The 22960-nt window shown below is 44.1% G+C and overlaps 1 protein-coding gene across 6 annotated transcripts in view; it reads left to right on the top strand.

Annotated features, from left to right (window-relative positions):
• Window positions 1–2957: 2957 nt before the first annotated feature.
• Window positions 2958–22960, top strand: part of UROC1 (urocanate hydratase 1) — a 44758-nt gene continuing 24755 nt past the window's right edge. For 2 of the 6 annotated variants that reach the window (XM_036009390.1, XM_036009393.1), the window contains exons 1-8: window positions 2958–3138; window positions 11682–11812; window positions 12895–12988; window positions 13824–13883; window positions 14228–14356; window positions 14494–14555; window positions 18188–18254; window positions 18344–18487. In XM_036009390.1, the coding sequence (XP_035865283.1) occupies window positions 3013–3138; window positions 11682–11812; window positions 12895–12988; window positions 13824–13883; window positions 14228–14356; window positions 14494–14555; window positions 18188–18254; window positions 18344–18487 (813 nt within the window). In that variant the 5' untranslated portion in view covers window positions 2958–3012. The remainder of the gene's footprint in view (window positions 3139–11681; window positions 11813–12894; window positions 12989–13823; window positions 13884–14227; window positions 14357–14493; window positions 14556–18187; window positions 18255–18343; window positions 18488–22960) is intronic. The other 4 variants (XM_036009388.1, XM_028524623.2, XM_036009389.1 and 1 more) reach the window with 4 other exon arrangements.

Raw genomic sequence — 22960 nt, 5'->3', positions numbered from 1 at the left:
GTATGTTGCACACACAAGGGTAGTAGTGGCAGGCTTCAGGGAGGTGACATTGAGCAGAAATGTGAATCAGGTGAAGAGGACCATGCAGATATAGGGGCAGGGAGGGGGAGCTTTCCAGAAAGACTAATGGCCCTTGTGGGGGCCCTGAGGCAGGGATCCATTGCTGTTGCTAAGTAAAAAACTGCCCTAAAATTTAGCAGCTTAAAAAAACCCATTTTATATTTTGCTCACAATTTTGTGGGTCAAATTTGGGGAAGGAATTGGGGAGTGGATCTGTTGGGTGCTTTTCACTAGGGTTCTCATCCTGCTACATCTAAAGGGCAGCTGGGACTGGGCTGGCCTGCATGGCTTTCCCTGAGGGAACCCTTTCACACTGGAGCTCAGTGGTCAGTGGATCTGAGTCGCCTGGAGTCCTGGGTACATGAGGTTAGCTTGAAGTGCCTGCCTGCCTTTCTTTACTCCTTACCAGTTTTAAGATTTATTTATTTGGTTCATCCAAGGCTCCAACTTTAAAAACACCAGTTGTTTAAAAAAATTGAGGTCATATATACATAACAAAATTATTTTGAAGTGTATTCTTCCATGTTATTTAGCACATTGACAATGTTGAAAACACTAGAGTTTTACAGTGAAAATCTCCTTCCCTCCCCATCTCTCTCCAGTTCCTGTGTGTTGCTCAGAGGTAAATATATATACATTTTTCTTTCCTGTGTATTTTGTACTACATACATTACTCTGTTCCTTGCTCTTTTGATAATGGCAACAATTAGAAAATAACAATACTTTACTCTTCTCTGGTACTTATTCTGTGCCAGTCACTATTCTAAGACCTTCAGTTTATAAATGAGGAAACCAAGGCAGAGAGGCTAAGTAACTAACCGAAGGACACGTAAGCTAGTGAGTGGTGTAGCCAGGGTTTGAATCTATCAATTGGCCATAGTTACCATCTGTGAGATCCTCATTCTTTTAAATAGCTTGTGCAATTAAAAAAAATTAAACTCTTCGTTTTGGAATACTTGTAGATTAACATACAGTTGTAAGAAATAACACAGAAATCCCATGTGCCCTGTTCCCCCAGTGATGACTTCTTGCGGAGTATATAGCACATTATCACAGGCAGGGCATTGGATACATGCCACTCACCTTATTCAATACAAAGTCTACAATTTTTTTAATTGGTTACAAACATTTAAAGTCAGGAGATTTCACACAAACTTAGAATTTTGGCTTCTCTTGAAGAAGCTTCACATGAAGAAGCTTCCCCAGAAACAAGTCCTGAGGGGAGGTTTAAGTACAGCTAGTTTATTGAAGCTTGTCTAGTCAGCTAGTAGGTTGTGGGGCCAGGAGGGCAGAGTCACCAGTTAAGGGTGTGGTACTGGGAGTGGCAGGACTCAGTCCAGTTCTGCTGGGAGACTGGAGACAGTACAGAACATTTCCCCAGACTTATTACCCACTCACCTACACACCCTGGGGAGAGCCGAGGGAGCTGGGATATTTATCCACTACCTCCATTTCCCCTGTCACTGTCTGCTGGATACTCCCAGGGCAACTGGGGAAGAGCTGTCACTTCTCTAGCCCTTCCAGCCCACCTCTGAGCTGGATGAGCAAGCCTTAAGTAACCAGAAGCATCCCTCCAACAGAAAGATGCAAGTGCCAGCAACTGACAGTCAAGATGTGTATAGTGCATGCCATGAGGGGTGGGGTAGGGAGCAGCCAAGAATGGGTGGGGAGATCAACTGGGCCTGGTACAGGAAGGTGCTCTGTCAATCTTGTTTGAAAGACAGAGTGAATGAATGAATGGTGGGAAGCAAACAAGAGTGTATTTCTGCTTGCTTGCCCTTCAAAGCAGCCTCTCTGCTGGTGGGGACCCCAGCAATCACAGGATCACTGTGCCAGCCAGAGCAGGAGTAGCCTAGAGAAGGGCTATAGCCAGGCCTCTGAGATCCAAGGGTTGAAATCCTAGCTCTACTCATTACTAGCTGTGTGGCCTTGGGAAAGTCCTATCATTTCTCTAGACCTCAGTTTCCACATCCATAAAATAGGACAGTGAAGCCCACAGTCCATGAGAGGACAAAATGAACTGGTTCATGTGGTGTGCTCAGAAGTGTGAGCACTTGGAAGGTGTTAGCTGATCTTTTCACCTTCTGGTTCAGGTCCTGCCCTGGGTGCTTACATAACCAGTTTGTACCTCCCACAGCTTGGGTGGTTAATTATCACCCATTTGTGTAGATTGGGATTAGTCCCAAGGCCACAGGACTGGCCTGGAGCTGAGCTAGGTTCCCATCCAAGGGTGCTGCTTCCCAGGACCACTGGGATTCGCGTGCAGTGACTTCCTGGCTATATGAGTGAGACTAGGCCTTACTTTTCTGTCCATAACACAGCACTAAGGAGGGGTACTTTCTCTCAGAGTCATTAATGGGATTTGGGATGAGAGCCATCTGCAGAGCTTTGGGAAGGGATGAGACAGCGTGCACTAGAATGAAAGACTAGGAGGATACACCTGCTGCTGGGTGGGCTGCTGCCAGGTTTGTCACACACTGCCCCCACCATGCCCTGCCACAAACAGGAGGCAGGGAGAAGTGGTATAAGAGGCGCTGCCTGCTTTCTACACATATTCCTCCCTCTGTGCCACATTCAGTATCATATCCCCGTCATAAAGACACAAACCCCAGCATTGTCTCCTTGGCTTAATACGTATTAGAGCCCCACCAGCCCCCAAAGTCATATCCTAAACTCACAACCCACTCAAGCCCCACTAATAGGGCAAATGAACCCCCACCTAGCCATCTCCCCTGTATTAAGCCTGCCTCTCCCTAGAACACTGCCCCTCCCCACTGTAGTCAGCCTAGCGGCCAGTGACTCTGTGACCTACATGTGACTTCAGGCCCTGGGCCCAATGAGGGGCTGGAGAAGGTGGCTAGGGCTGGAGGTTCCCTCCTAGCTAGACCTTGACTGCCCAGTCTCTCCCTGACCTCTCCACTAAACCAACCTCCACCTCAGTCTTAGACAGACATGTCTAGCCTCCAGGTGCTGTGCTCTGGCCTGCCCCTGTGGCCCCTCCCGGAGAACCAGGGCCGCTGGGCTGGGGTACCCCATGCCCCTGTCAGGACCCCTGGCCTCAGCCCTGCAGAGGAGCAGGTAAGAAGCTGAGCCCTATTCCTGCCGGGACCCTTTGCCCTCTGGGTGGTTCTTGGTGGATATTCCCTACTTCCTCTCTCTGTAGGAGCTGAGGCCCAAAGTCTCTAGGAGCTTCCACTAGGGTGGGGGGATCCCAGTGGGGGTGGGGGAACCCATCTGTATCAGACTCCATGACATCCCATATCCCTCAGTCTCTCCCTAGTGACCACCCTTGGGTGTGGGATTATGGTCCCCATTTATAAGGACCCTGAGGTTCAAGGTCACTCAGTCTGTAGAAAGTGGTGGTGCCATGACTGCTTCCAGTCCAAGGAGGACTGGGGCCAGTGTGAAGTGCCCCAAATACGCAGAAGCAAAACATGTACCTTCCTGACCCAGAAATGCACATAACTTTGAAATTCTACCCTATAGTAGGTCAGCTCTTATTTTCGTTTATGGGGAAGTTACTGGTGAGAGTTGGTTGGGAGGCCAGGCACCCCTACTTGATCTCCCACAGTCCCTCCAGCCAGCACCTCAGGCAATCAGACTGTCTGGGAATCCCACTTGTCTCCTCTGTAAACTGGGGAAGAAAATAATTACACCACAGGGTAGTAAAGGAGACCAGATGAAACAAAGTACAAGGTTATATAAATAGTTTTCCCCTACATCTTCTTTACTCAAAATACTTAAGAATTTTGGGAAGAGTAGAGGGAAAGTAGAAAATATTAAGCACAGAAATTAGGAGAGAAATTCTACCACCCCACCCTGAATAAAAACTGCTACCCTTAGGGAGATTGTCCCCTCCACTTTCTGCTAAGTGCCTCCCACAAAGGGGTAAACAGGGCACTGTGGGGCACTAGGGAATGGTGGGGGCAGGTGCTGGTGGGCACTGGAGGTAGGAAGCTGCAGGTAGGGCTGAGAGGAGTGGGCTTTGGTGAAGGGTGGGGGCAGGGAACTCTGCCCTTCCCATCCCCCATCTATCATCGTCGTCATCATAGCTTGTTCTATCTGGCCCAGCTCAGCCTTGTCAAAACAAAGGTTCATGTTTTCTCCCACTCAGTTGCTTCCCTGCTGGCTGCCAGTGCCTCGACCTTTGACCAAGAGTGTCTGAAGGGCTCCACCACCTGCACATCTCTGATGATACCCTTATGATTTTATGCTGGTAGTCAGCTTCCATGGTATCTTGTGCTGGGAGGAGGGCACCTGGGAGCCTGAGGAGCAGGGGCCACCTCAGCTTTGCTTGTGTTTGTTGCCATCTGCTTGAGGGTCACGAAGCTCTTGAGTAGGGGTGACTTGCTGGTCTGGGGAGTTTGAGCTTTTGAAGGGACTAAATCTGTCTGGATGCCAGGGTTAGCCAGACTTCAGCTGGTGCCTGTGAAATTATAAGAAATATACATGCATGTATATCTGCCTCCCTATCCAATTCCTGCTAATGTTTGGTTTTGGATCCCAGTTCTTGACAAGAGCTCCTAAATCAGTTGTAATTTCCTGCATGATAGGAGTTACGAGCATCTTTTGTTCTAAGGATGCCACTCTAGGTGGGCTCCTGGATGAGGGTTGGTAACCAGAAAGACCAAGCTACAATTAGCAAAGTGTGGAACTTTCAGTCTTACCCCACATAGTCAGAGAGAGGAGAGGGACTGCAGAATGAATTAATAATTAATCATACCTATGTGTTGAAGCCTCAATAAAAATCCCTTACCTGGGGGGTGGAGGTGGGAGCAGGGTTGAAGAGGGCACAGAAGCTCTGCAACCTTTCCCCAGACCTTGCCCTCTGCATCTTTTTGTCTGGGTTTTCACCTGTATCCTTTATCATATTCTTTTTCTTAATATAATAAACCAGTAAACACAGTGTCTCCCTGAGTTCTGTGAACCACTCTAACAAACTATCAAACCCCTGGAGGGGACCTTAGGAATCCCGATTTATGGCTGGCTGTCACCTTAGGTGACAACTTGGACTTGCAGTTGGCATCTGAAGTATGTGTGGAAGGGGGCAGTCATGTGGGCTTGAGCCCTTAACCTGTAGGGTCTGTGGTGACTCCAGGTAGACAGTGTCAGAATTAAGTTGAACTGTGGGACACCCAGCTGGTATCAGAGACTTGGTCAGTGTGGGAAAACCCTGCACATCTGGTCACAGAAGGTTTTATGTGAGAACAGTTTCTCTTATAGAGGGGAAACATGAGAGTGTTTTCCTAGAGAGTTTCCAAACCCAATAACAGCTTCATCAGCAGCTCACTTTATACTTTTCCTTTGGCTTGTTTTCTATGTTTTTATTTAAATGTGTCTCCTTGACTTTTGATATAAACTTTAAAGGTAATTTTATGATAGGAGATAAGTAAGTTAAATATAAAAGAGTAAGTTTCCCACTTCATCTCTCCAAGTCACAGTTTGATTTTTTTTTGGTGTATCCTTTCAGACACATTTTATGTGTGGGCCCTTAAAAATATAAGTAGAAACATTTTATACATGTTAGAGGGTTTTTAAGATTGTTCATTATTGATGTATTTAAAGTTGCCCCATTCTTTTAACTGTTTCATAATATTTCATTTGGATGAACTAAAATGTGTTTCATTCTTTGCTCTTCTATAAGTACATTTCTCTGTTTAAATATACAGTATGCTCTATGTATAACATCTTAGCCACTGTATTCTCATTATGAGCATAGGACAACTACAGTGCTAAAGAAAATTTAGTGACATACTGTGGCCAGTTCCTCTATTAGAAATGTCTTCAGCATCTTCCCCTTTGCCATACACAATTTCTCTTACTGACCTTGTCTCTGAACTCTGCCCTACCTAAAGGGGCTCTGCTGGGCATCAGATAGCAGATCTGAAGACTTCCCACATGTGTCTGGGTTCCCATCACTACTAACACACTATCCTGAGCTTCTTGAGTGTGGGACTTTTGAGGGCTCATTTCTGGGACTTCAATAACACCAGAAGTTGTTTGTCGAATGTGTGGGCAAGAGTATAAGAGTTAAGTACTCAAACCAACATCTTACAGGAGTTCAGTAGACAGGGGAAACATAGCTGGGCTTCTGGGAGGAGGTGGTCTTAGTAACATAGGCAAGGTTCTTAGACTGCAAAATCTGAGAAGGTCTCTTAGACATAATGGGAGGCAGTGAGTGAAGATGCAGAGGCTGGCATTTCCAGAGTATATTAGGGGTGGACGTGGCCCCATGTAAATCTGAACTAGATGCAGAGAGAGCCAGGCCCAGCCTGATTTTAGAGGACCCTGAATGCCAAGAGTACTGTGGACTTTATCAGGTGAGTAATGAGGATCCCATGAAGGTTTCTGGGCACTCTCCCAGAGAGTGTAGAAGTATTTACAGAGTTCCTAGAGGGGCAGGAAGGCTGGAGGAAACAATTGGCAGCACAGAGGGCCATGAGTGTGGGAGATGATCATTTTGATAGCTAGGACTCACAAGGCATGCATGTGTGCCAGACACTGTTTTAGGCATGTCAGTTAAGTTAGTCCCTAAGACAGCACTATGAGGTGTGTGCTTATCCTCACACTGATTTTGCAGAGAGGGATTGGAAGCTCAGAGAGGGAGTGTGTGCATGTGCTGTATAGCAGATGCTCTGGTGCAGACTGAAGCCTGGAGAGGAGGAATGCAGAAGCAGCAGCCCCTGGAGGAGCTCCATTCCTCCAGCTGGAGGAGCTTGAGCCACAGTTTGGACCCAGGAAGTCTGGCTCCAGTTTGGGCCAGAGCTGACTGAGGGCCCAAATGAGGCTGGGTTAGAGGGGTGCAGGGATGGGGGTGATTCAAACAAGGCTGAACCAACTGGATCATGGCTATCATTTTGGCAGAATTGGTGAGTTGAAAACTTCCAAGCAGGTGAGTTTGCCCCATAGGATCACTGCTAGGTTAGAATGAAAGAAAGTAAGGTAGAGGTCAAATCTCATACACACACACACACACACACACACACACACACCCTGTTCTGGGAGCTTAACGGAGTCACAAGCTGTGGTATCCTCATAGGTTGTCAACTGTCACACAGGAAAGGTTTGGTCTTAGCAGAAGTAATATTACTTCTAAGATAGGATTCTGTCTCCACCTTCTTAGTTTCCTAGGGCTATTGTAACCAATCACCACAAGCATAGTGGCTTAAGACAACACAAATCTATTATCTTATAATTCTGGGTATCAGAAATCTGAAATCTGTTTCACTGGGCTAAAAGCAAGAAATATTAGTGCAAATGCACTGATATTGAAATCATATTTGTTCTTTTGCTGTTTTATTGAATATCATGACTCTCATTTTGGGGGTACAAATAATGACATAGATGTCTCAGTTTATGTTTACATGTTTTAAAAGTTCAAAATACACTCTTAGTAGCATTTACACATATTATAAAATATCAAGTTTAAAAATAAATGCAGCAGGGCCGTGTTCATCTGGAGGTTCCTGGGGGGGGGGGGGGGGGGGGGGGCGGTGGGATCCATTTCCTTGCTCTAGCTTCTGGAGCATCCAGACCATCTGGACTTCTGCATTGCATGGCTCATGGCCTCTTCCTCCATCCTCACAACCAGCAGCACAGCAAATTCAAATCTGTATTTCTGACTCTGTCCCTCTGGTTTCTTCTTATAATAACTATTATGATTACACTGGGGCCACTGGATAATGCAGGATGCTTTCCCATCTCAAAAGCATTGTTTTAATTTTACTTGTAAAGTCTCATTTTCCATGTAATGTAACATGTTCACGGGTTTCAGGGGCTAGGATGTGGACATCTTTGGGGTCCATAATTCTGCTTACCACACCATCAGGTGCCCAGAATCCTCCAATACAATGGCTGAACACAGGACCTTTTATGAATTAGTTCTCTGCTTCTAACAGTACAGGCCACTGATCTTATTAGGCAAGCTGGGGAGTGCAGGGATATCTAGAATATTCTGTCCAATTTATGTGTTGAATACATCTGGCTTTCCTAATAAGAACCCATTTGTCCCATGTATTACATATTAATCGGCCTCAATTTCACCAGTGGAAATATATCTCTGACATTCTATATGCTGGATAGCATGCCCACTGGTGTAGACTGAGACGGGGAGAGCTGAAGAACTTGTGGTAGCACTGTATGATTAGTACGCCAGCTGACCATGCAGAGCGTGAATTCCCAAGCAGGGCTCTCTCTGGCTCTCCACTGTGGCACTTGATATTAAACTGAAGACCTGCAAACAAGGAAGTTGCAAAGGTGAGCATGAGCAGGAAGCAAGAAATACTCCCCAGCTCCTTGCTTTGCTTCTTTAAGAACAGGTGGGTAGAGGCCTGGTACTCTGTGCCAGGTAGGGCACATTATCTCTTCAAATCCTTTCAACTATGCAGCCGAGTAGTCCATGCTGACAGATGAAGAAGCTGGGACAGGGGTGACCTATCCAAGTCCACACAGCTAGTAGTTAGCAAGGCAAGGACTAGACTCAGCTGTGCCAACTGTTCTGTGCTCCTAAGGAAGTGGCTGATCCCATCACTCCACTTGCTGAGCCTTCTCCTATACCGAGGTTCCCAGGATCCATGGGAACCTGAGCCATCGCCCAGGCCAGTTCAAGCCTGCCTATTGCAGGACTGTGGGCAACTCACACAACCTATCTGAACACCATCTTCTCATTTTAATGCTGAGAACTAACCCCCATCAGAAACTTGGAATATTAGATCCAGGCCAACAAACAGAGCTGCTGCTTTTTTATTTTTTCACTCAAAAAATAATTATCACATGTCTATTATGTAACTATGGACATAGGGAATAAAGTTATTGAACAAAAATGGAATAGAAGACAACTTTCTTAAACTAAGTATAAACAAGAAATTGTAGATAAAAAGGTACAGTTTATCCTTGAAAGAAAAAAAAAACTTGATATAGAATAGTTGACATTAAGTCATAGCCAGACAAAGTTACATAATAATGAAACATTCAATGGTGATAAAATGGAAATCTTACACAAGGAAAAAATAGGCAAATAGCTTTTGTGCTGCATTTAGGATTCAGGAAATTGCTGGAATTCCCTTTACATTTATGGCACATGTGTATGAACACTTCATTTCAGAGCAGATTGAATTTTGTACAGGCTTCAGATACATTTTATAGAATGGCTGAGTTACTTTTATCAACTGACACAATTTAAAAACCATTAATTTTGACAGGAACATTTGTTGTGTTTTTGAGTTCTGTGATTATTTGAACAAAATTTTGCAAAAGCATTTGATAGTTAAACCTGCCTTCTTCATCTTGCACCTTGGTAAAATATCATGGTTAGTCCCAGTAATGAAGCCTACATTTCTGTGAGAACAGTGAATACAGTGGTTTCAGACTGCAGCTGTCACCTTTTAGCAGGCTATAAAATCAACCAAGGGGGTTGCAACCAATATTCATCAGAAAATTAAATAAAAGGAATTAGGATAGAATATATTAGGTGCCTTGTAATAAGGTTAAGTCTTGTGTGGTATATGTGTGCAGTGTGTGTGTATGTGTAATTTATATTACTTTTGAAACTTTTTCCTTAATGTCCACTTTCTCTGGCAAGCTCTGATTAGAAGCCATACACCAGTAAAAAAACAAAACCAAACAAAAAAGCAACCTTTGTGCCAAGGTGTAAAATTCACAGAAAGTAGTCCAAATGCCACGTGCACAGGTGGAAGAACAGGGCCTGACCTTGAACAGTAATCACTGTCCTGACTTCTCACAGTGTATCTTAACCACACCTGCGCTTCAACTTTGTGTCTAAGGATAAATTATGCAGTACATTTTTTGTGTTGTCTTCACACAATGTGAGGGTGGGAGAGTCATCCCAGCTGCTGGATTGTTTCATCCTCCTTGCTCTCCTGCTGTGGTTCCCTAGGGTGGGGCTCCCAGACCAGCAGCAGCAGCATCTGGAAACTTGTCAGAAATGAAGAGACTTTGGGGGTGGACCCAGCACTCTGAGTGATTGTGATGCCTGCTGGCCATCAGGATTGAGAGACTCCTATTGGGACACATTCTTAACCACTGTTCTGGAGAAACTCATATTTCTGATCGTTTTTTTTGCTAGGAGGGAAGGGGTTATGTGCTTTTATTCCATGTGAAAATTAAGTGAGGGAATGGCTCTGCAAACCCTTTCAAGGTTCTGAGACAACCTGAACTGGCGGCATTTTCTCCCTTGCCTGTTCTGGCCCTCTGTTCCTTCCTGAACTGTCCCTTTCTTTCTCTCCCTCCTGCTCCACCTGCCCTAAAGCCCCAGTGACACCCCTATCATTCACTCCTCAGGGCATGTCTTAGCCCACTGTGTTTGACCTCTGGGCACATTGGACATACTGTCCTTTCTTTCCTAGGCCTCTGCCCTTGGCCTGCAGGGGCTCCTGGCTGGGTTCCTAGCTCATGGTCTTCCTGGGTGGTACTTCTGCCCCTACCCAAAGGCTGGTGTCCTCAGGGCCCATTCCTAGGCCCTTTTTTCTTCTCCTGTCACCTCTTGCCTTCCAGTGTCAAAGTTACCTGTCTTCTTCGAGTCCACACCACCTCTCCCTTCAATAGACATTTTTTCAATGAATGAGTGAGTAAATTTACCACAACCAGCTCTTCATCTTTCTTCACCCCCAAAGTGGTTGGTTCTCCATGGCCATTGGGTGAATAAATGGCTTCAATGTTCACCTAGACACCAGGCTTTCACCCTAGTAACCTCCTCCACTTTGCCTGCCTCCACCCTCAGGCTCTAGTCTGGGTGTCAGAAGGAGGAGAGCTATGAAAGGGTCTGCCAGGACTCCGGGCTTCCTTGATCTTAACAAGACAGATGATAAACAAGGAAGGAAACAAACAAATCACAGTGTCTGATGGCAAAAAGTTCCAGAAGAAAACAAAGGTGGGAAGAGAGGCTAAGAGTCAAGAAGGCAATGTCAGGCAGGCCTCTGAGAAGTGGGCATCTGGCCTGAAACTAGAGTGAAGGGAGGGGCCCTCCAAAAGAAGGCAGATTAGGGAAGGGGGTTTAGGCAAAGGGAGGATACATGCAAAGGTCCTGAGGTAGGACCAGGAACATCAGGGATGTATGGAAAAAAGTGATAGGGTTGGGGGGAGTGTGGGAGTTTGGGTTGCTTTCCCTAATTGGATAGGAGCCCTTAGAAGGTTTGTCCTGTCTCTGGCTTTAGGCTCTATGCTGGGCCTCCCACATCTGGCAGGATCTCAGTTCCAGAACTGCACATGTAGCCTGAGGTTACTTGCCAAGCTGGTCATTGATGGAGAGTGTTTCTCTGCACTTGTACAAAGGGCCTATGAGCTTCTGGCAGGTCTATTCCTGCTCCCCTGGATTCTGCATCTCACACTATAGCCACAAACCTCAGGGGAGGGCCCACTCTGGTCCTTGCCTAGAGTCAAACAGCCTGGTCTCCAGTGAGCAAGTCCTCTTGGGAAGGCTTAATGCAAGAGGTGACACTGTAGATGGGCCCAGGGTGAAAACGAGGCAGTCTCTGGGTGGGATCATAGGTTTCTAAATGAAGCAGGGGCAAATCCAAGTAGGGAGGATGGCCCATTATGGAAGCCACAAGATGCTTGGCTCTGAGCTCCCACCCCTGCTGCACCTCACTGCTATCCTTCTGCAGCTAGCACTGAGGAATGCCCTGCGCTACTTCCCCCCGGATGTGCAGGAGCTACTGGCTCCTGAGTTTGCCCAGGAGCTGCGGCTGTATGGACACATCTATATGTACCGGTTCTGCCCCCGAATTGAAATGAGGTGAGTGCTGGTGGGTGGGTGCAGCTTCAAAGGGGCCCAGAGTGGGAAGGGAGAGACATAGGAGGGACCATGATGGAGGTCAGGAACTCCAGTCAGCAGAGAAGGGGAAATTAAGGCTGTCCACACTAGGAGTCCCAAGGATGTGGCATGCTAAGTTGTTGTCCCTCACACAGAGAGAGGAGGTAACAGTGTTATCATCTGTGGGAGTCTGCAGCCTAGAGCTGGCTGAAGCCCAGAAGACTGGCCAGAAGATGGAGTGATCCTTATTAAATGGGTCCCTCTGGCTCAATGTCTTGGGGTGTGGGTCTTGTGCAATTCTGAAGCCAAACTATATGCAAAATCCCTTTTTAAACCTCATGCTTTTGTGTGTATGTGTGTCTTGCCAAAAGGCAAGGAGAGGTTTAAAGGGTGCTCTGCCAGTGTCTTCAAATAGCTCAGGCTTCCATCAAAGTTCACAAGCTGAACTGTGATGACTGAAAGCCTTGTGAAGCCATGAATGACTGGGCCTCACCCCACATTGCACAGTCAGCAGTTCTGGAGTAGGTTGGAAGGATGTGCTTGTCACAGTTCCCAGATGCTGCTGCCCTACCCAGGTATCACACTGTGTATCTTTGTTCTTGGATATGCCAAAAGCCCAGACTTGTTTGGGACCACCACAAGGAATGGCCTGAACCCCATAAAACAGGAACCACATCTCCTCATTCCTTTTGGGGCCTGCTGCCTAGCACTTGCTGTAGAATTGGTGCCTAGGGGCACAGGTGGTGTGAAGGAAAGAAGGAAAAATAAACTGTACCCAGAGTAGAGGCTTCTGGAAAGTAGACATCAGCTTTGCTTCAAAGTCAACATTCTCTCAGTGGGAGCCTGCTGAGAAGGGAGGAAGGGTGGCCTGGGGTGGAGTGGGGGCTGAACTGCCTGTACCTGGAAGGGTAGAGGGCAAAAAGCATAAAGTGAGTACCAGAGACATTTGGCTTTGGTTCCTACTGGGAGCTCCTGGGTGACTTCTGCAGCAGGATGTTGGGTCTCACTGTTCACACCTGTGTACCCTCCCATCATCATACCTAGTGGCTGGACTCCCCTTGCAGGGCCTACCCAATGAAGCAGTACCCTTGCCGGACAAAAGCCGCAGCAGCCATCATGCACATGATTATGAACAACCTGGATCCTGCCGTGGCCCAGGTAATAGCTAGGGAAACTGAAGCACAGGGACCAGGACTGTCCAATGGAATTGTAACGTGAGACACCCATGTAATGCGTTTAAGCTTTTTATTTAGAAGTCATGATAGATTCCCAGTAACTATAGCACAGCACCAACGTCAGGACACCAATATTGGTATAGTAAAAACACATGTAATTTAAAATTTTCTAATAGTCACATGAAAAAGTAAAAAAGAAAAGATTTAATACTATATTTTGTTTATCCTGATATATCTGAAATATTATCATTGTAACATGTAATCATTAAAAAAAGTTATTGAGCTATTTCACAATTTTTTCCACTAAGTCTAAATCTGGAGTAAGTTTTACACTTAGAGCATGTCAGACAAGCCAAGACTCAAGTGCTCAAGACTCAGGTCTGGCCACACGTGCCTGTAACGGGCCTCCTTGAGAGCCAGTCTGTATATCAGACCCCATATTTGAGAAAAGATAGGCTTTGCAAGGTGAATCTCTAAGTATTATACTTGAGGGTGATATGGTCCTAGAATTTAACCACCCTGTGTGGTGGTGAGAGCTTCCTCAGCACTGGCCTTAGCCCCAAAACCTGATCACAAATGTACACATGGCATTGACCTCAGGCTGAGTTCCAAAAGTGACTCCAGACCCAGCTCTATCCCTCACCCCAAGCTGAGCCCTTATCCCAATCACAGGTGGGACACACCCTCTAGCTTCTCCCATTGCCCCCACCACTCCTTCATAAAGGCCCATCGGCCACCTTGCCCCATACAGCCCAGTGAAGGGGTGGGTGCTGTTGCTCCCCAGACTGCTGTCTCAGATGACACTTTGTCTTCTTCAGTTTCCCCAGGAGCTTGTGACCTACGGCGGAAATGGACAAGTGTTCAGCAACTGGGCTCAGGTACATTAGACTATGAGGCCTGGCTCCATACTCAGGCCCTACCCATGATCATGTCCTCTGGCCTAGAAGGAGGTTACAAACCTAGGGCTTGGGACTCAGGTCTCTGCCTGCCTGTTGCCTGAGATTACAGCACTGGAGACAATTTGAGGATGTGGAAGGTCTTAAGGGCAGGAGTGGCCTAACTTGAAGCACCAGGAGCCATTAGAGTATAACAGAGGCCTGGAGGGATGGGGCACTTGGCAGGACTTCTGAGGTCTGGGAAGCTCTTGGAGCCTGGGGGTACCTTGGGGCCCACTGTGGGTCCGCCACTTACAGAGCTTTCCATGTTTTGCTCTCCCCTGCAGTTCTGGCTGACAATGTCCTACTTGTCACAGATGACAGAGGAGCAGACACTGGTCATGTACAGTGGACACCCCCTGGGCCTCTTCCCAAGCTGCCCCGAAGCCCCGAGGCTGGTCATTACCAATGGGATGGTGGGTGCTGGGGCAGCTGGACACAGTTCTGGCCCAGGGACAGTGGGGAAAACCAGATGCCCCTGACACCTGCTTACCTATTGTTTCCAAGGGCATTATGCTGCCCTTAGCCCTTGGCTCCTGTCCATCTTTTCCAGGTCATTCCCAACTATTCTTCTAGAACCGAGTATGAGAAGCTCTTTGCCATGGGGGTTACAATGTAAGTCTCTATTTCAGTTTACATCATATCATTCCAGTAAATATCATATATTTCTACTTTTACTATAAAACAATGTAGCAATATTAAATAGAATTTTGAAAAATACAATCACTGTGCTATAGCAACTCCATATTTACATATTCCCAGCAGTTTTTATGAACATGCCTGCAATTTTTATATACTTATAAGCAAATGAACCTACTACTTGAATCCTGCTTTTTTCTAATATTTTATTATGAACAATTTCAAACATACAGGAAATTGAAAGAATTAACAATAAACACCAACAATTCTGTGATTAATGTACTATTAAACTCACTTTATCTATGTCTTTCTGTCTGTCCCTCTGTCTATCCATCTTTCCAATTGGATTTTAATGCATTTCAAAGTAAGCTGTAAATATTATAGTCTGGAATTCAATATTTGTTTATAGGCTTTTCTTTTGAAGTGAAATTTGCACAAAATGAAATGTACACATCTTACATGAGCTCTAACAAATGCCTGCATATAAGCAACTCAAACCCCATAAAGATACAGACTACTGCCATTTCAGTTGTTATAAAGTTAATGCATGCTCTGGGCTGCAAACTTTCCTCAAACATTATAAAAGTGGCTAGTGTAAAGGAAATCCCTCTCCCACCCTAGATCCCCAATTTATAGTTTCCCTTGCATCCTTTCAAACAAATTTCTTATGTGAGTGGCTACAAAGCAGATCATTATGTGCCTCCGCACTTGCCTTCCTCCTTTGACAATATAGCTTGGACATTGTTCCATTTCAGGAAACATGGATCTAACTTATTCCTGCTTTACCTGCAGTATTCAATTGCACCATAATTCATTTAGCCCACTTGCCTCCTGATTTGGGTTGTTTTCAGTGTTACAGTGAATGTCCTGATCTATACATCTTTGTGGATCTCTAGGAGTGATAATAACCATGTAAAATATAATCAAATCATAGTATTGGGAGCCAATAAATCAAGCCTCAGACTAAGGCTTTATAATATAATAGTCACTACTGTTTGTTGTTCTAGGATTTATAGGTTTAATCCTCTGTACAATCCTCTGATATAGGTACTCTTATTATCCCATTTTGTGGAGGAAGAAACTGAGGATCAGAAATCAAATTACTTATTTTTGTTTGTCGTTAGTAGTCATAGTTGCTCTTATTACTATGAGCCTTAAAGACCTCTGCTGTACCAGTGGAAGCACCCAAGGGTCAGAGGGATGGGATCCATTCCTGGCTCCTCTGCCTTTTGTGACCTCCAGCAAGTCACTGTGCTTCTGTTTCATAGATACAGGATGGAAGTTTAAAGAGGGTGAAGCTACAGAGTCGGACCTGGTTTGGCTGCCCCTGAAGGTTGGCCCCAGATGCTGTAGGCAGTTAACTAAAGAAAAGATGCAGATCACCAGTAGAGATAGGAAAAGGTTTACATGTACTGCATAAAAAACCCCTGAGAACTACTAATTAAAGCAAAGCCCTTTTCACTGTTGGGCTGACAAAAATAAAACTACAGATAATACCCAGTGCTAGGGAGGATGTGAGAAAACAGGCAATCACAGATTGTGGGTGGGGTCTAGGTCAGTAGAGGGAGCTGGAGGTAGCTGGGTGGGCTACATTTAGTGACTGGGATAAAGAAACTTTTACTCCACACTTTTACTTACAAGAGTTATCTTGGAAGTAATATGCAGCAGATCACTTAAACACAAAGGATTGAGCCAGCTCTGCTATGTGTCCTAGTATAACCTTGGAAACTTAGATTGTATCTGTAAAGAGGAGATATTAATGAGTGTGAGAGTTAATTAAATGACAAAGGTGACACCCTTAGCATGGGGCACAAAAGGAACCCTTGGGCACTCTGCTTGAATGGATGCAGGCCCACCAGGGAACACACCCACACTGGGGGTTGAGGTGGGTTCTAATGGTCTCACTTGTCTCCCTGGATGGGTGTTTATCATATCAGTACTATTCTGTTGTTTTATAATTGTCATATGACCTTTCAAGGTAAGGGTACTGCATCCTCATGTTTCAGAAGGGGAAACAGAGGTTCTGAGTGTTCCAGTGCCTTGCCTAAATTATGGGATATACTTGATATTTAGATACAGATCTATGAGAATCAGGATCCACTTCTGATCCAGAAGACAGAAGGGTAAATTCCTGGACAACAGGAATCCAGTAGAAAAGAGATATGAACTTAAAATTTATAAGAGAGAAAAGTAAGTGGTGATCTCCCTTGAGACTCCCCTTACCTTAAGAAGAGTACAATTAGGCCCTGGCTGGCATAGCTCAGTGGATTGAGCACGGGCTGCAAACCAAAGCATCGCAGGTTCGATTCCCAGTCAGGGCACATGCCTCGGTTGCAGGCCACAGCCCCCAGCAACCACATATTGATGTTTCTCTCTCTCTCTCTCTTTCTCCCTCCCTTCCCTCTCTAAAAATAAATAAATAAAATCTTTAAAAAATTTTTTTAAAAAGAAGAGTACAATTAAGGCAATGTTGTCATTCCCCCATTACATTGCCAGCAATTCAAATGTTTGGTAATTACCAAGGAATGCAAACAGGCATGCCCATGCATTGCTGGGGACAGTCACTTAGGAATCTCACAGTATTTGTTAATGTTTAAAATGTGTGTACCTGATGACCCAGCACTCCGGCTTCCTGGTTTCTACCGTGGGAGGCAGATCAGAGGTGGCTCACTGCAACGTTGTTCCTGTAGCAAAATTGGAGCCATCCTGATGATCGATGGGGGAGAGAACATTCTGTGGCTTCTGATACTGCATACTTGGAGCCACCAAAGGAGTGAGTGGGATCTGTGAGTGCTGATGTGGAAAGAATCCCACAGCCCTTGTGTTTAGGGGAAAAACAAGCTGTAGAAACAACACCTACTGAATGAGGCCATTTATGTAACTAATACTGATAGTAACTCCTCATGCAAAACAGTGTTCTAAATGGGTTTGTTGGAATCTAACTTACACATAGTACAGTGTGCATATCTGGAGTGTGCATAGTTGTGTCGGCACCTCTTGCTGGAGACCAAACTCCACCCCTGCCTCCCACAGCTCCCAGCCCTCCTTGCAGCAGGTAAAGTCCCCAGATGAAGGTCACTAAATGAATGGAATCCTGCAGAATGTACTCTTTCTTGGCAGGCTTCAATGCTAGGGCCATCACACACAGGAGGAATATATTCTTTCTTTTTTTCTGTGTAGAGTTCCATTGTGTTCATGTACTGCAATTCATTCCTCCTGCTGATGGGCATTTCAGGGTTTGACCACTGCAAATCAAATTGCTATGAACAATGTTGTGTATGTCTTCATATGGGCATAGGCATGGAAAGTGGAAGTGCTAGGTCACATTAAACTTTTGTCGATGTGGCTAAATATTCTCCAGTATTCTCTGTAGTATTATTGATTTTACCAATAATACTACAGTTTTTAAGAGAATGAAATCTGTTATAAGAGATCTCAGGGGCCAGAGGGTACCAAAAATGGGGGATTGTAAGCTTTTCTAAAATATTTTCTTTTGTTTTTTTAAAGAGTGTATTAATGCATTTGGAAGTAATTAAAATGAATTTTAAACCATCAAAAGTGGGGGGTTGGCACTGGGCTTACCCCTTGCTTGCTTTCTCTGTGGTCAGGTATGGCCAGATGACAGCAGGCAGTTATTGCTACATCGGTCCCCAGGGAATCGTCCATGGCACAGTGGTAAGAGGCAGAGGTCATGCCTGGCCTCAGGGGATGGAAAGTGGACATGCCTGAAGTGGACAGTGAGCTCCCAACTCCTCTCCCTGCAGCTCACCTTGTTGAATGCTGGTCGTCGGTACCTGGGCGCCAATGACCTGGCTGGGAAAGTCTTTGTCACCTCTGGACTGGGTGGAATGAGTGGGGCTCAGGCCAAAGCCTCAGTCATCGTGGGATGCATTGGTGTTATAGCAGAGGTGAGCACACGAGGAGCACTGAGTCCTCATCCCTGCTCACCTCCCTCCTTCTTCATTTGAGAGCCACTCACACTCACAACACTCTTGTCTCTAGGCCCTTCCTTGTCCCCTCTACAAAACTTTCCAGGGTGGGTTCCCAGGGCAGTGTACCCCTTCTGCCTTCAAAGTGCTCATTGTTTTCCATGGTCAATGCCTGTTGATGTTATCCCATGAAACTGACTTTCTGTGGGTTAAGCTTCCATTACTGCACTGAAAATGTGGAATATAGCTGGGAGATAATGAGTGGTTATGAATAAATGAACATAGATACCTCTAACTCAGACAGTTCACAATCAGGGGTAGGAAGCAGATGAGCTGCCCATCAGTAGAGGGGAGTGTAGCGGCTTTTCCTCAGTGGCTGTCACAGCTTTCTCTGGTAGTGCTATGCAGGGAAACAAGAAGAGAAGGTGAGTGACTCTAAGAAAAGCCTTGGTGATACATGCCAGTGTGATTTACACTTAGTTGATACTAAACCTGTAACATACATAGCTGTACTTGTTAAGACCCCATTTGACTGCAGATAACAGGAGACCAACATATGGCAGGTCACATAAATAGGATTTTATTTTTCTCATATAACCAACAGTGTTGGCATTGGTTCAGCAGCCCAGAGCCAATATCTCTAGATTATTTTGGGCTTCCCTTGTGGGTACAAAATGGCTGCCACAGCCCTAGCCAACCCATCTATAGTCAAGAAAGGAAGAAAAGAGAAAGGGCAGTGCCAACTATAGCTGACTATATCAGTAAAAAAAATAATATCTTAAAATTCTGGTCAGTATTGGATCAGATAGATATTCTTATCTACAAGGGAGCTGGAGACAGTGGAAAGGATATTTGTTAGCTTGGACATGGCTCATCTCCTGGGGCTGAGCACAGTGTCACTCTAAACACAATCCAGCTTCCGTTGATTTAAAATAAGAAGGAGGGAGAATGAATATTGGAAGGCATCTACCCTGACAAAAGTGATCTTGTCCATCAAGTTTGTGCATATTAAGGCACTGGACTTGATACTATAGTTTATTTCTTTCCTTTCAAATAATAGTCTTAATCTCTTTACACCCTTGTTAATGCTGGTTCATTTGCTGTTGATAGTGGGATTATAGGGGAGGGTAGTTATTTTTACAGATGTGGGTTTGTTTCCTGGGCTTTGTGGTTTTGTTCTGGCAGCACCTGCAAAACAACATTTAAGATGTGGTCAGCAGAGTGACCCTCAGTCAACCAGGTGGAGGGAAAGACCCACCAAAGAAGGGCAATCAAAATTCAATGACAACCAGAGAGCCAACATAAACATCATAAAGGGCATCCCAAGAGCATCAAGTCCAGGAGATCAAGGAGACTGCGCCATTGAATCTCACAGGCCTCCTACCATAGAAGTTCACACTACAAACTCAAGGAGTCAAAGTGGACCAATTTAAGTAGCAGAAGCAATCGAGAAGAGTCTCACAAATAATGGGAAGAGAAAAAAAAAAACAGTCCCCAATCGAAAGGAAAGGAAGAATCCTCAGAAAGAATGCTAAATTAAATAGAGGCAAGTCGCTATCAGATATTGAGTTCAAAATAGTGGATGTAAGAAACCTCTATGAGCTCAGTGGGAATTACCAAAAACTACAGGGAAACTATGAGGAACTTACTGCAAACTATATCAGCATGAAAAAGGACATAGAAACTATCAACAAGAGCCAAGAAGAAATGAAAAACATAATCTTTGAATTGAAGAACACAGTGGAAGGAATCAAAATCAGGCTAGGTGAAGCAAAAGATCAAAGCAGCAAGCTGGAGGACAAGGTAGAAAAAAGAAAGAGCAAGAAAAGGAAAAAAGACTCAAAAAGAAAGAAGATGGGTTACAGGAACTGGAGGACAACATGAAACAGAATAATATCTGTGTAATAGGGATACCAGAAGGAGAAGAAGAGGAGCAAGTGATAGAAAACCTATTTGAAAAAGTAATGATGGAAAACTTCTGTAATGTGATGTGAGAAAAAGTCACACAAATCTGGAAAGCACAAAGCATCCAAATCAAGAGGAACACAAAGAGGCCCACTGCAAGACACATCATAATTAAAATGGCAAAATTCAAAGACAAAGAGAGAATCTTAAAGGCAGCAAGGGAGAAACACACAAAAAGGCTACCAGCTGTGTTCTCAACAGAAGCACTACAAGCCAGAAGGAATGGCAAGAAATATTCCAACTAATGAAAAGCAAAGGCCTACAACCAAGGCTACTCTACCCAGCAAGGCTCTCAATTAAAATGGGAGGCAAAATAAAGAGTTTCCCAGCAAAAGAAGGCTAAGAGAATACACCCCTACCAAACCAGCTCTGCAAGATATGCAAAAGGGACTACTTTAAGAAGAAGAAGAAAAACAGTGAGAGAGAGAGGAAGACAGGTACAAAAGGGGTAAAGTGGCAATGAAGAGGTACCTATCAATAATAACCTTAAATGTAAATCGATTAAATGGTCTAATTAAAAGACATAGGGTACTGAATGGATAAGAAAACATGACCAGCACATATGCCGCCTACAAGAGACCCATCTCAGAACAAAAGGCTTACGCACACTGAAATTGAAGGGTTGGGGGAAAAATGCTCCAAGCAAATGGATAGAAAAAAAACTGAGGTAGCAATACTTTTGTTAGATATATATTAGGGGATTTTAACACCCTACTGTGAAAAATGGATAGATCTTCCAAACAGAATATCAATGAGGATATTGCATCATTGAACAATGCCCTAGATCAAATGGACTTAACTGATACATACAGAACCTTTCATCCTAAAGAAGCAAAATACGCATTCTTTTCAAATGTGCATGGACATTTTCAAAGATAGACCACATCATAGGACACAAAATAAGCCTCAACAAATTCAAGAAAATTGAAATCATATCAAGAATTTTCTCAGACCACAAGGGCCTGAAACTAGAAACCAAACTCAAGGAAAAAAACATAAAACACTCATTTTCATGGAACTTGAATAGCATGCTACTAAACAATGAGTGAGTTAATAATGAGATCAAGGGAGAAATCAAAACCTTCTGGAAACAAATGAAAATGAAACTCACAACAACCCAAAACTTATGGGACACAGTGAAGGTAGTCTGAAGAGGGAAGTTCATAGCTATACAGGCCTACCTAAAAACAAATAGGAACATTTCAAATAAACAACCTAACCCTACACCTACAAGAACTTAAAGAACAGCAACAAAGACAGCCCAGAGCAAATAGAAGGAAGAAAATAACCAAGATTAGAGCTGAATTAAAGGACATAGAGACTAAAAGAACAACTCAAAGGATCAATAAATCCAGGAGCTCATTCTTTGAAAAGATAAACAAAATCAACAAGCCTTTAAGTGGACTCATCAAGAAAAAAAAGAGAGAGAACCCAAAACACAAAATCAGAAATGAAAGAGGGGAGATTACAACTGATATCACAGAAATAAGATTTTAAGAAGTTACTATGAAGAACTATATGCCAAGATTTTTTAAAACCTGGGTGAAATGGACAAATTTCTAGAAAAATAGAATCTCCCAAAACTGAATGGAGAAGAAGCAGAAAGCCTGAACAGACCAGTTACAGATGGTGAAAACAAAGCAGTAATCAAAAAACTCCTGACACACAAAAGCCCTGGACTGGATGATTTCACAGGAGAATTTTATAAAATATTTAGGGAACAGTTAACCCCTATCCTTCACAGACTATTCAAAAAAATCCAAGAAGATGGAAAACTCCTTAGTTCTTTTTATGAAGCCAGCATCATCCTAAATCCAAAACAAAGACACAACAAAGAAAGAAAACTGTACGCCAATATCACTGATGAACATAGACACTAAAATCCTCAACAAAATATTGGCAAACTGCATCCAGCAATACATTAAAAATATTATACACTATGATTAAGTGGAATTCATCCCAGGGATGCAAGGATGGTACAATATTCGCAAATCAATAAACATAATATATCACATAAACAAAAGGAAAGACAAAAATCACATAATCATATCAATAGATACAGAAAAAGAATTTGATAAGGTACAGCACCCATTTATGATAAAAACACTCAGCACAGTGGGCATAGAGGGAGCATTTCTCAACATAATGAAGGCCATATACGAGAAATAGAGAGCCAACATCATATTCAATGGGCAAAAACTAAAAGCTTTCCCACTAAGATTAGGAATAAGACAAGGATGTGCACTTTCACTACTTCTATTCAACATAGTATTGGAAGTCCTAGCAACAGTGATCAGACAAGAAAAAGAAATAAAAGTCATCCAAATTGGAAAGGAGGACATAAAACTGTCTTTGTCTGCAGATGACATGATTGTGTACATAGAAAACCATATAAACTCCACCAAAAAAACTACTTGACCTAATAAGTGAATTTGGCAATACAGCAGTACACAAAATCAATATTCAGAAATCAAAGGCATTTTTATA

This window comes from Phyllostomus discolor, chromosome 9, assembly GCF_004126475.2.
Source record: "Phyllostomus discolor isolate MPI-MPIP mPhyDis1 chromosome 9, mPhyDis1.pri.v3, whole genome shotgun sequence".
NCBI lineage: Eukaryota > Metazoa > Chordata > Mammalia > Chiroptera > Phyllostomidae > Phyllostomus > Phyllostomus discolor.
Note: the sequence above shows the minus strand (reverse complement) of the source record. Positions and strands in the feature narration are given on the sequence as shown.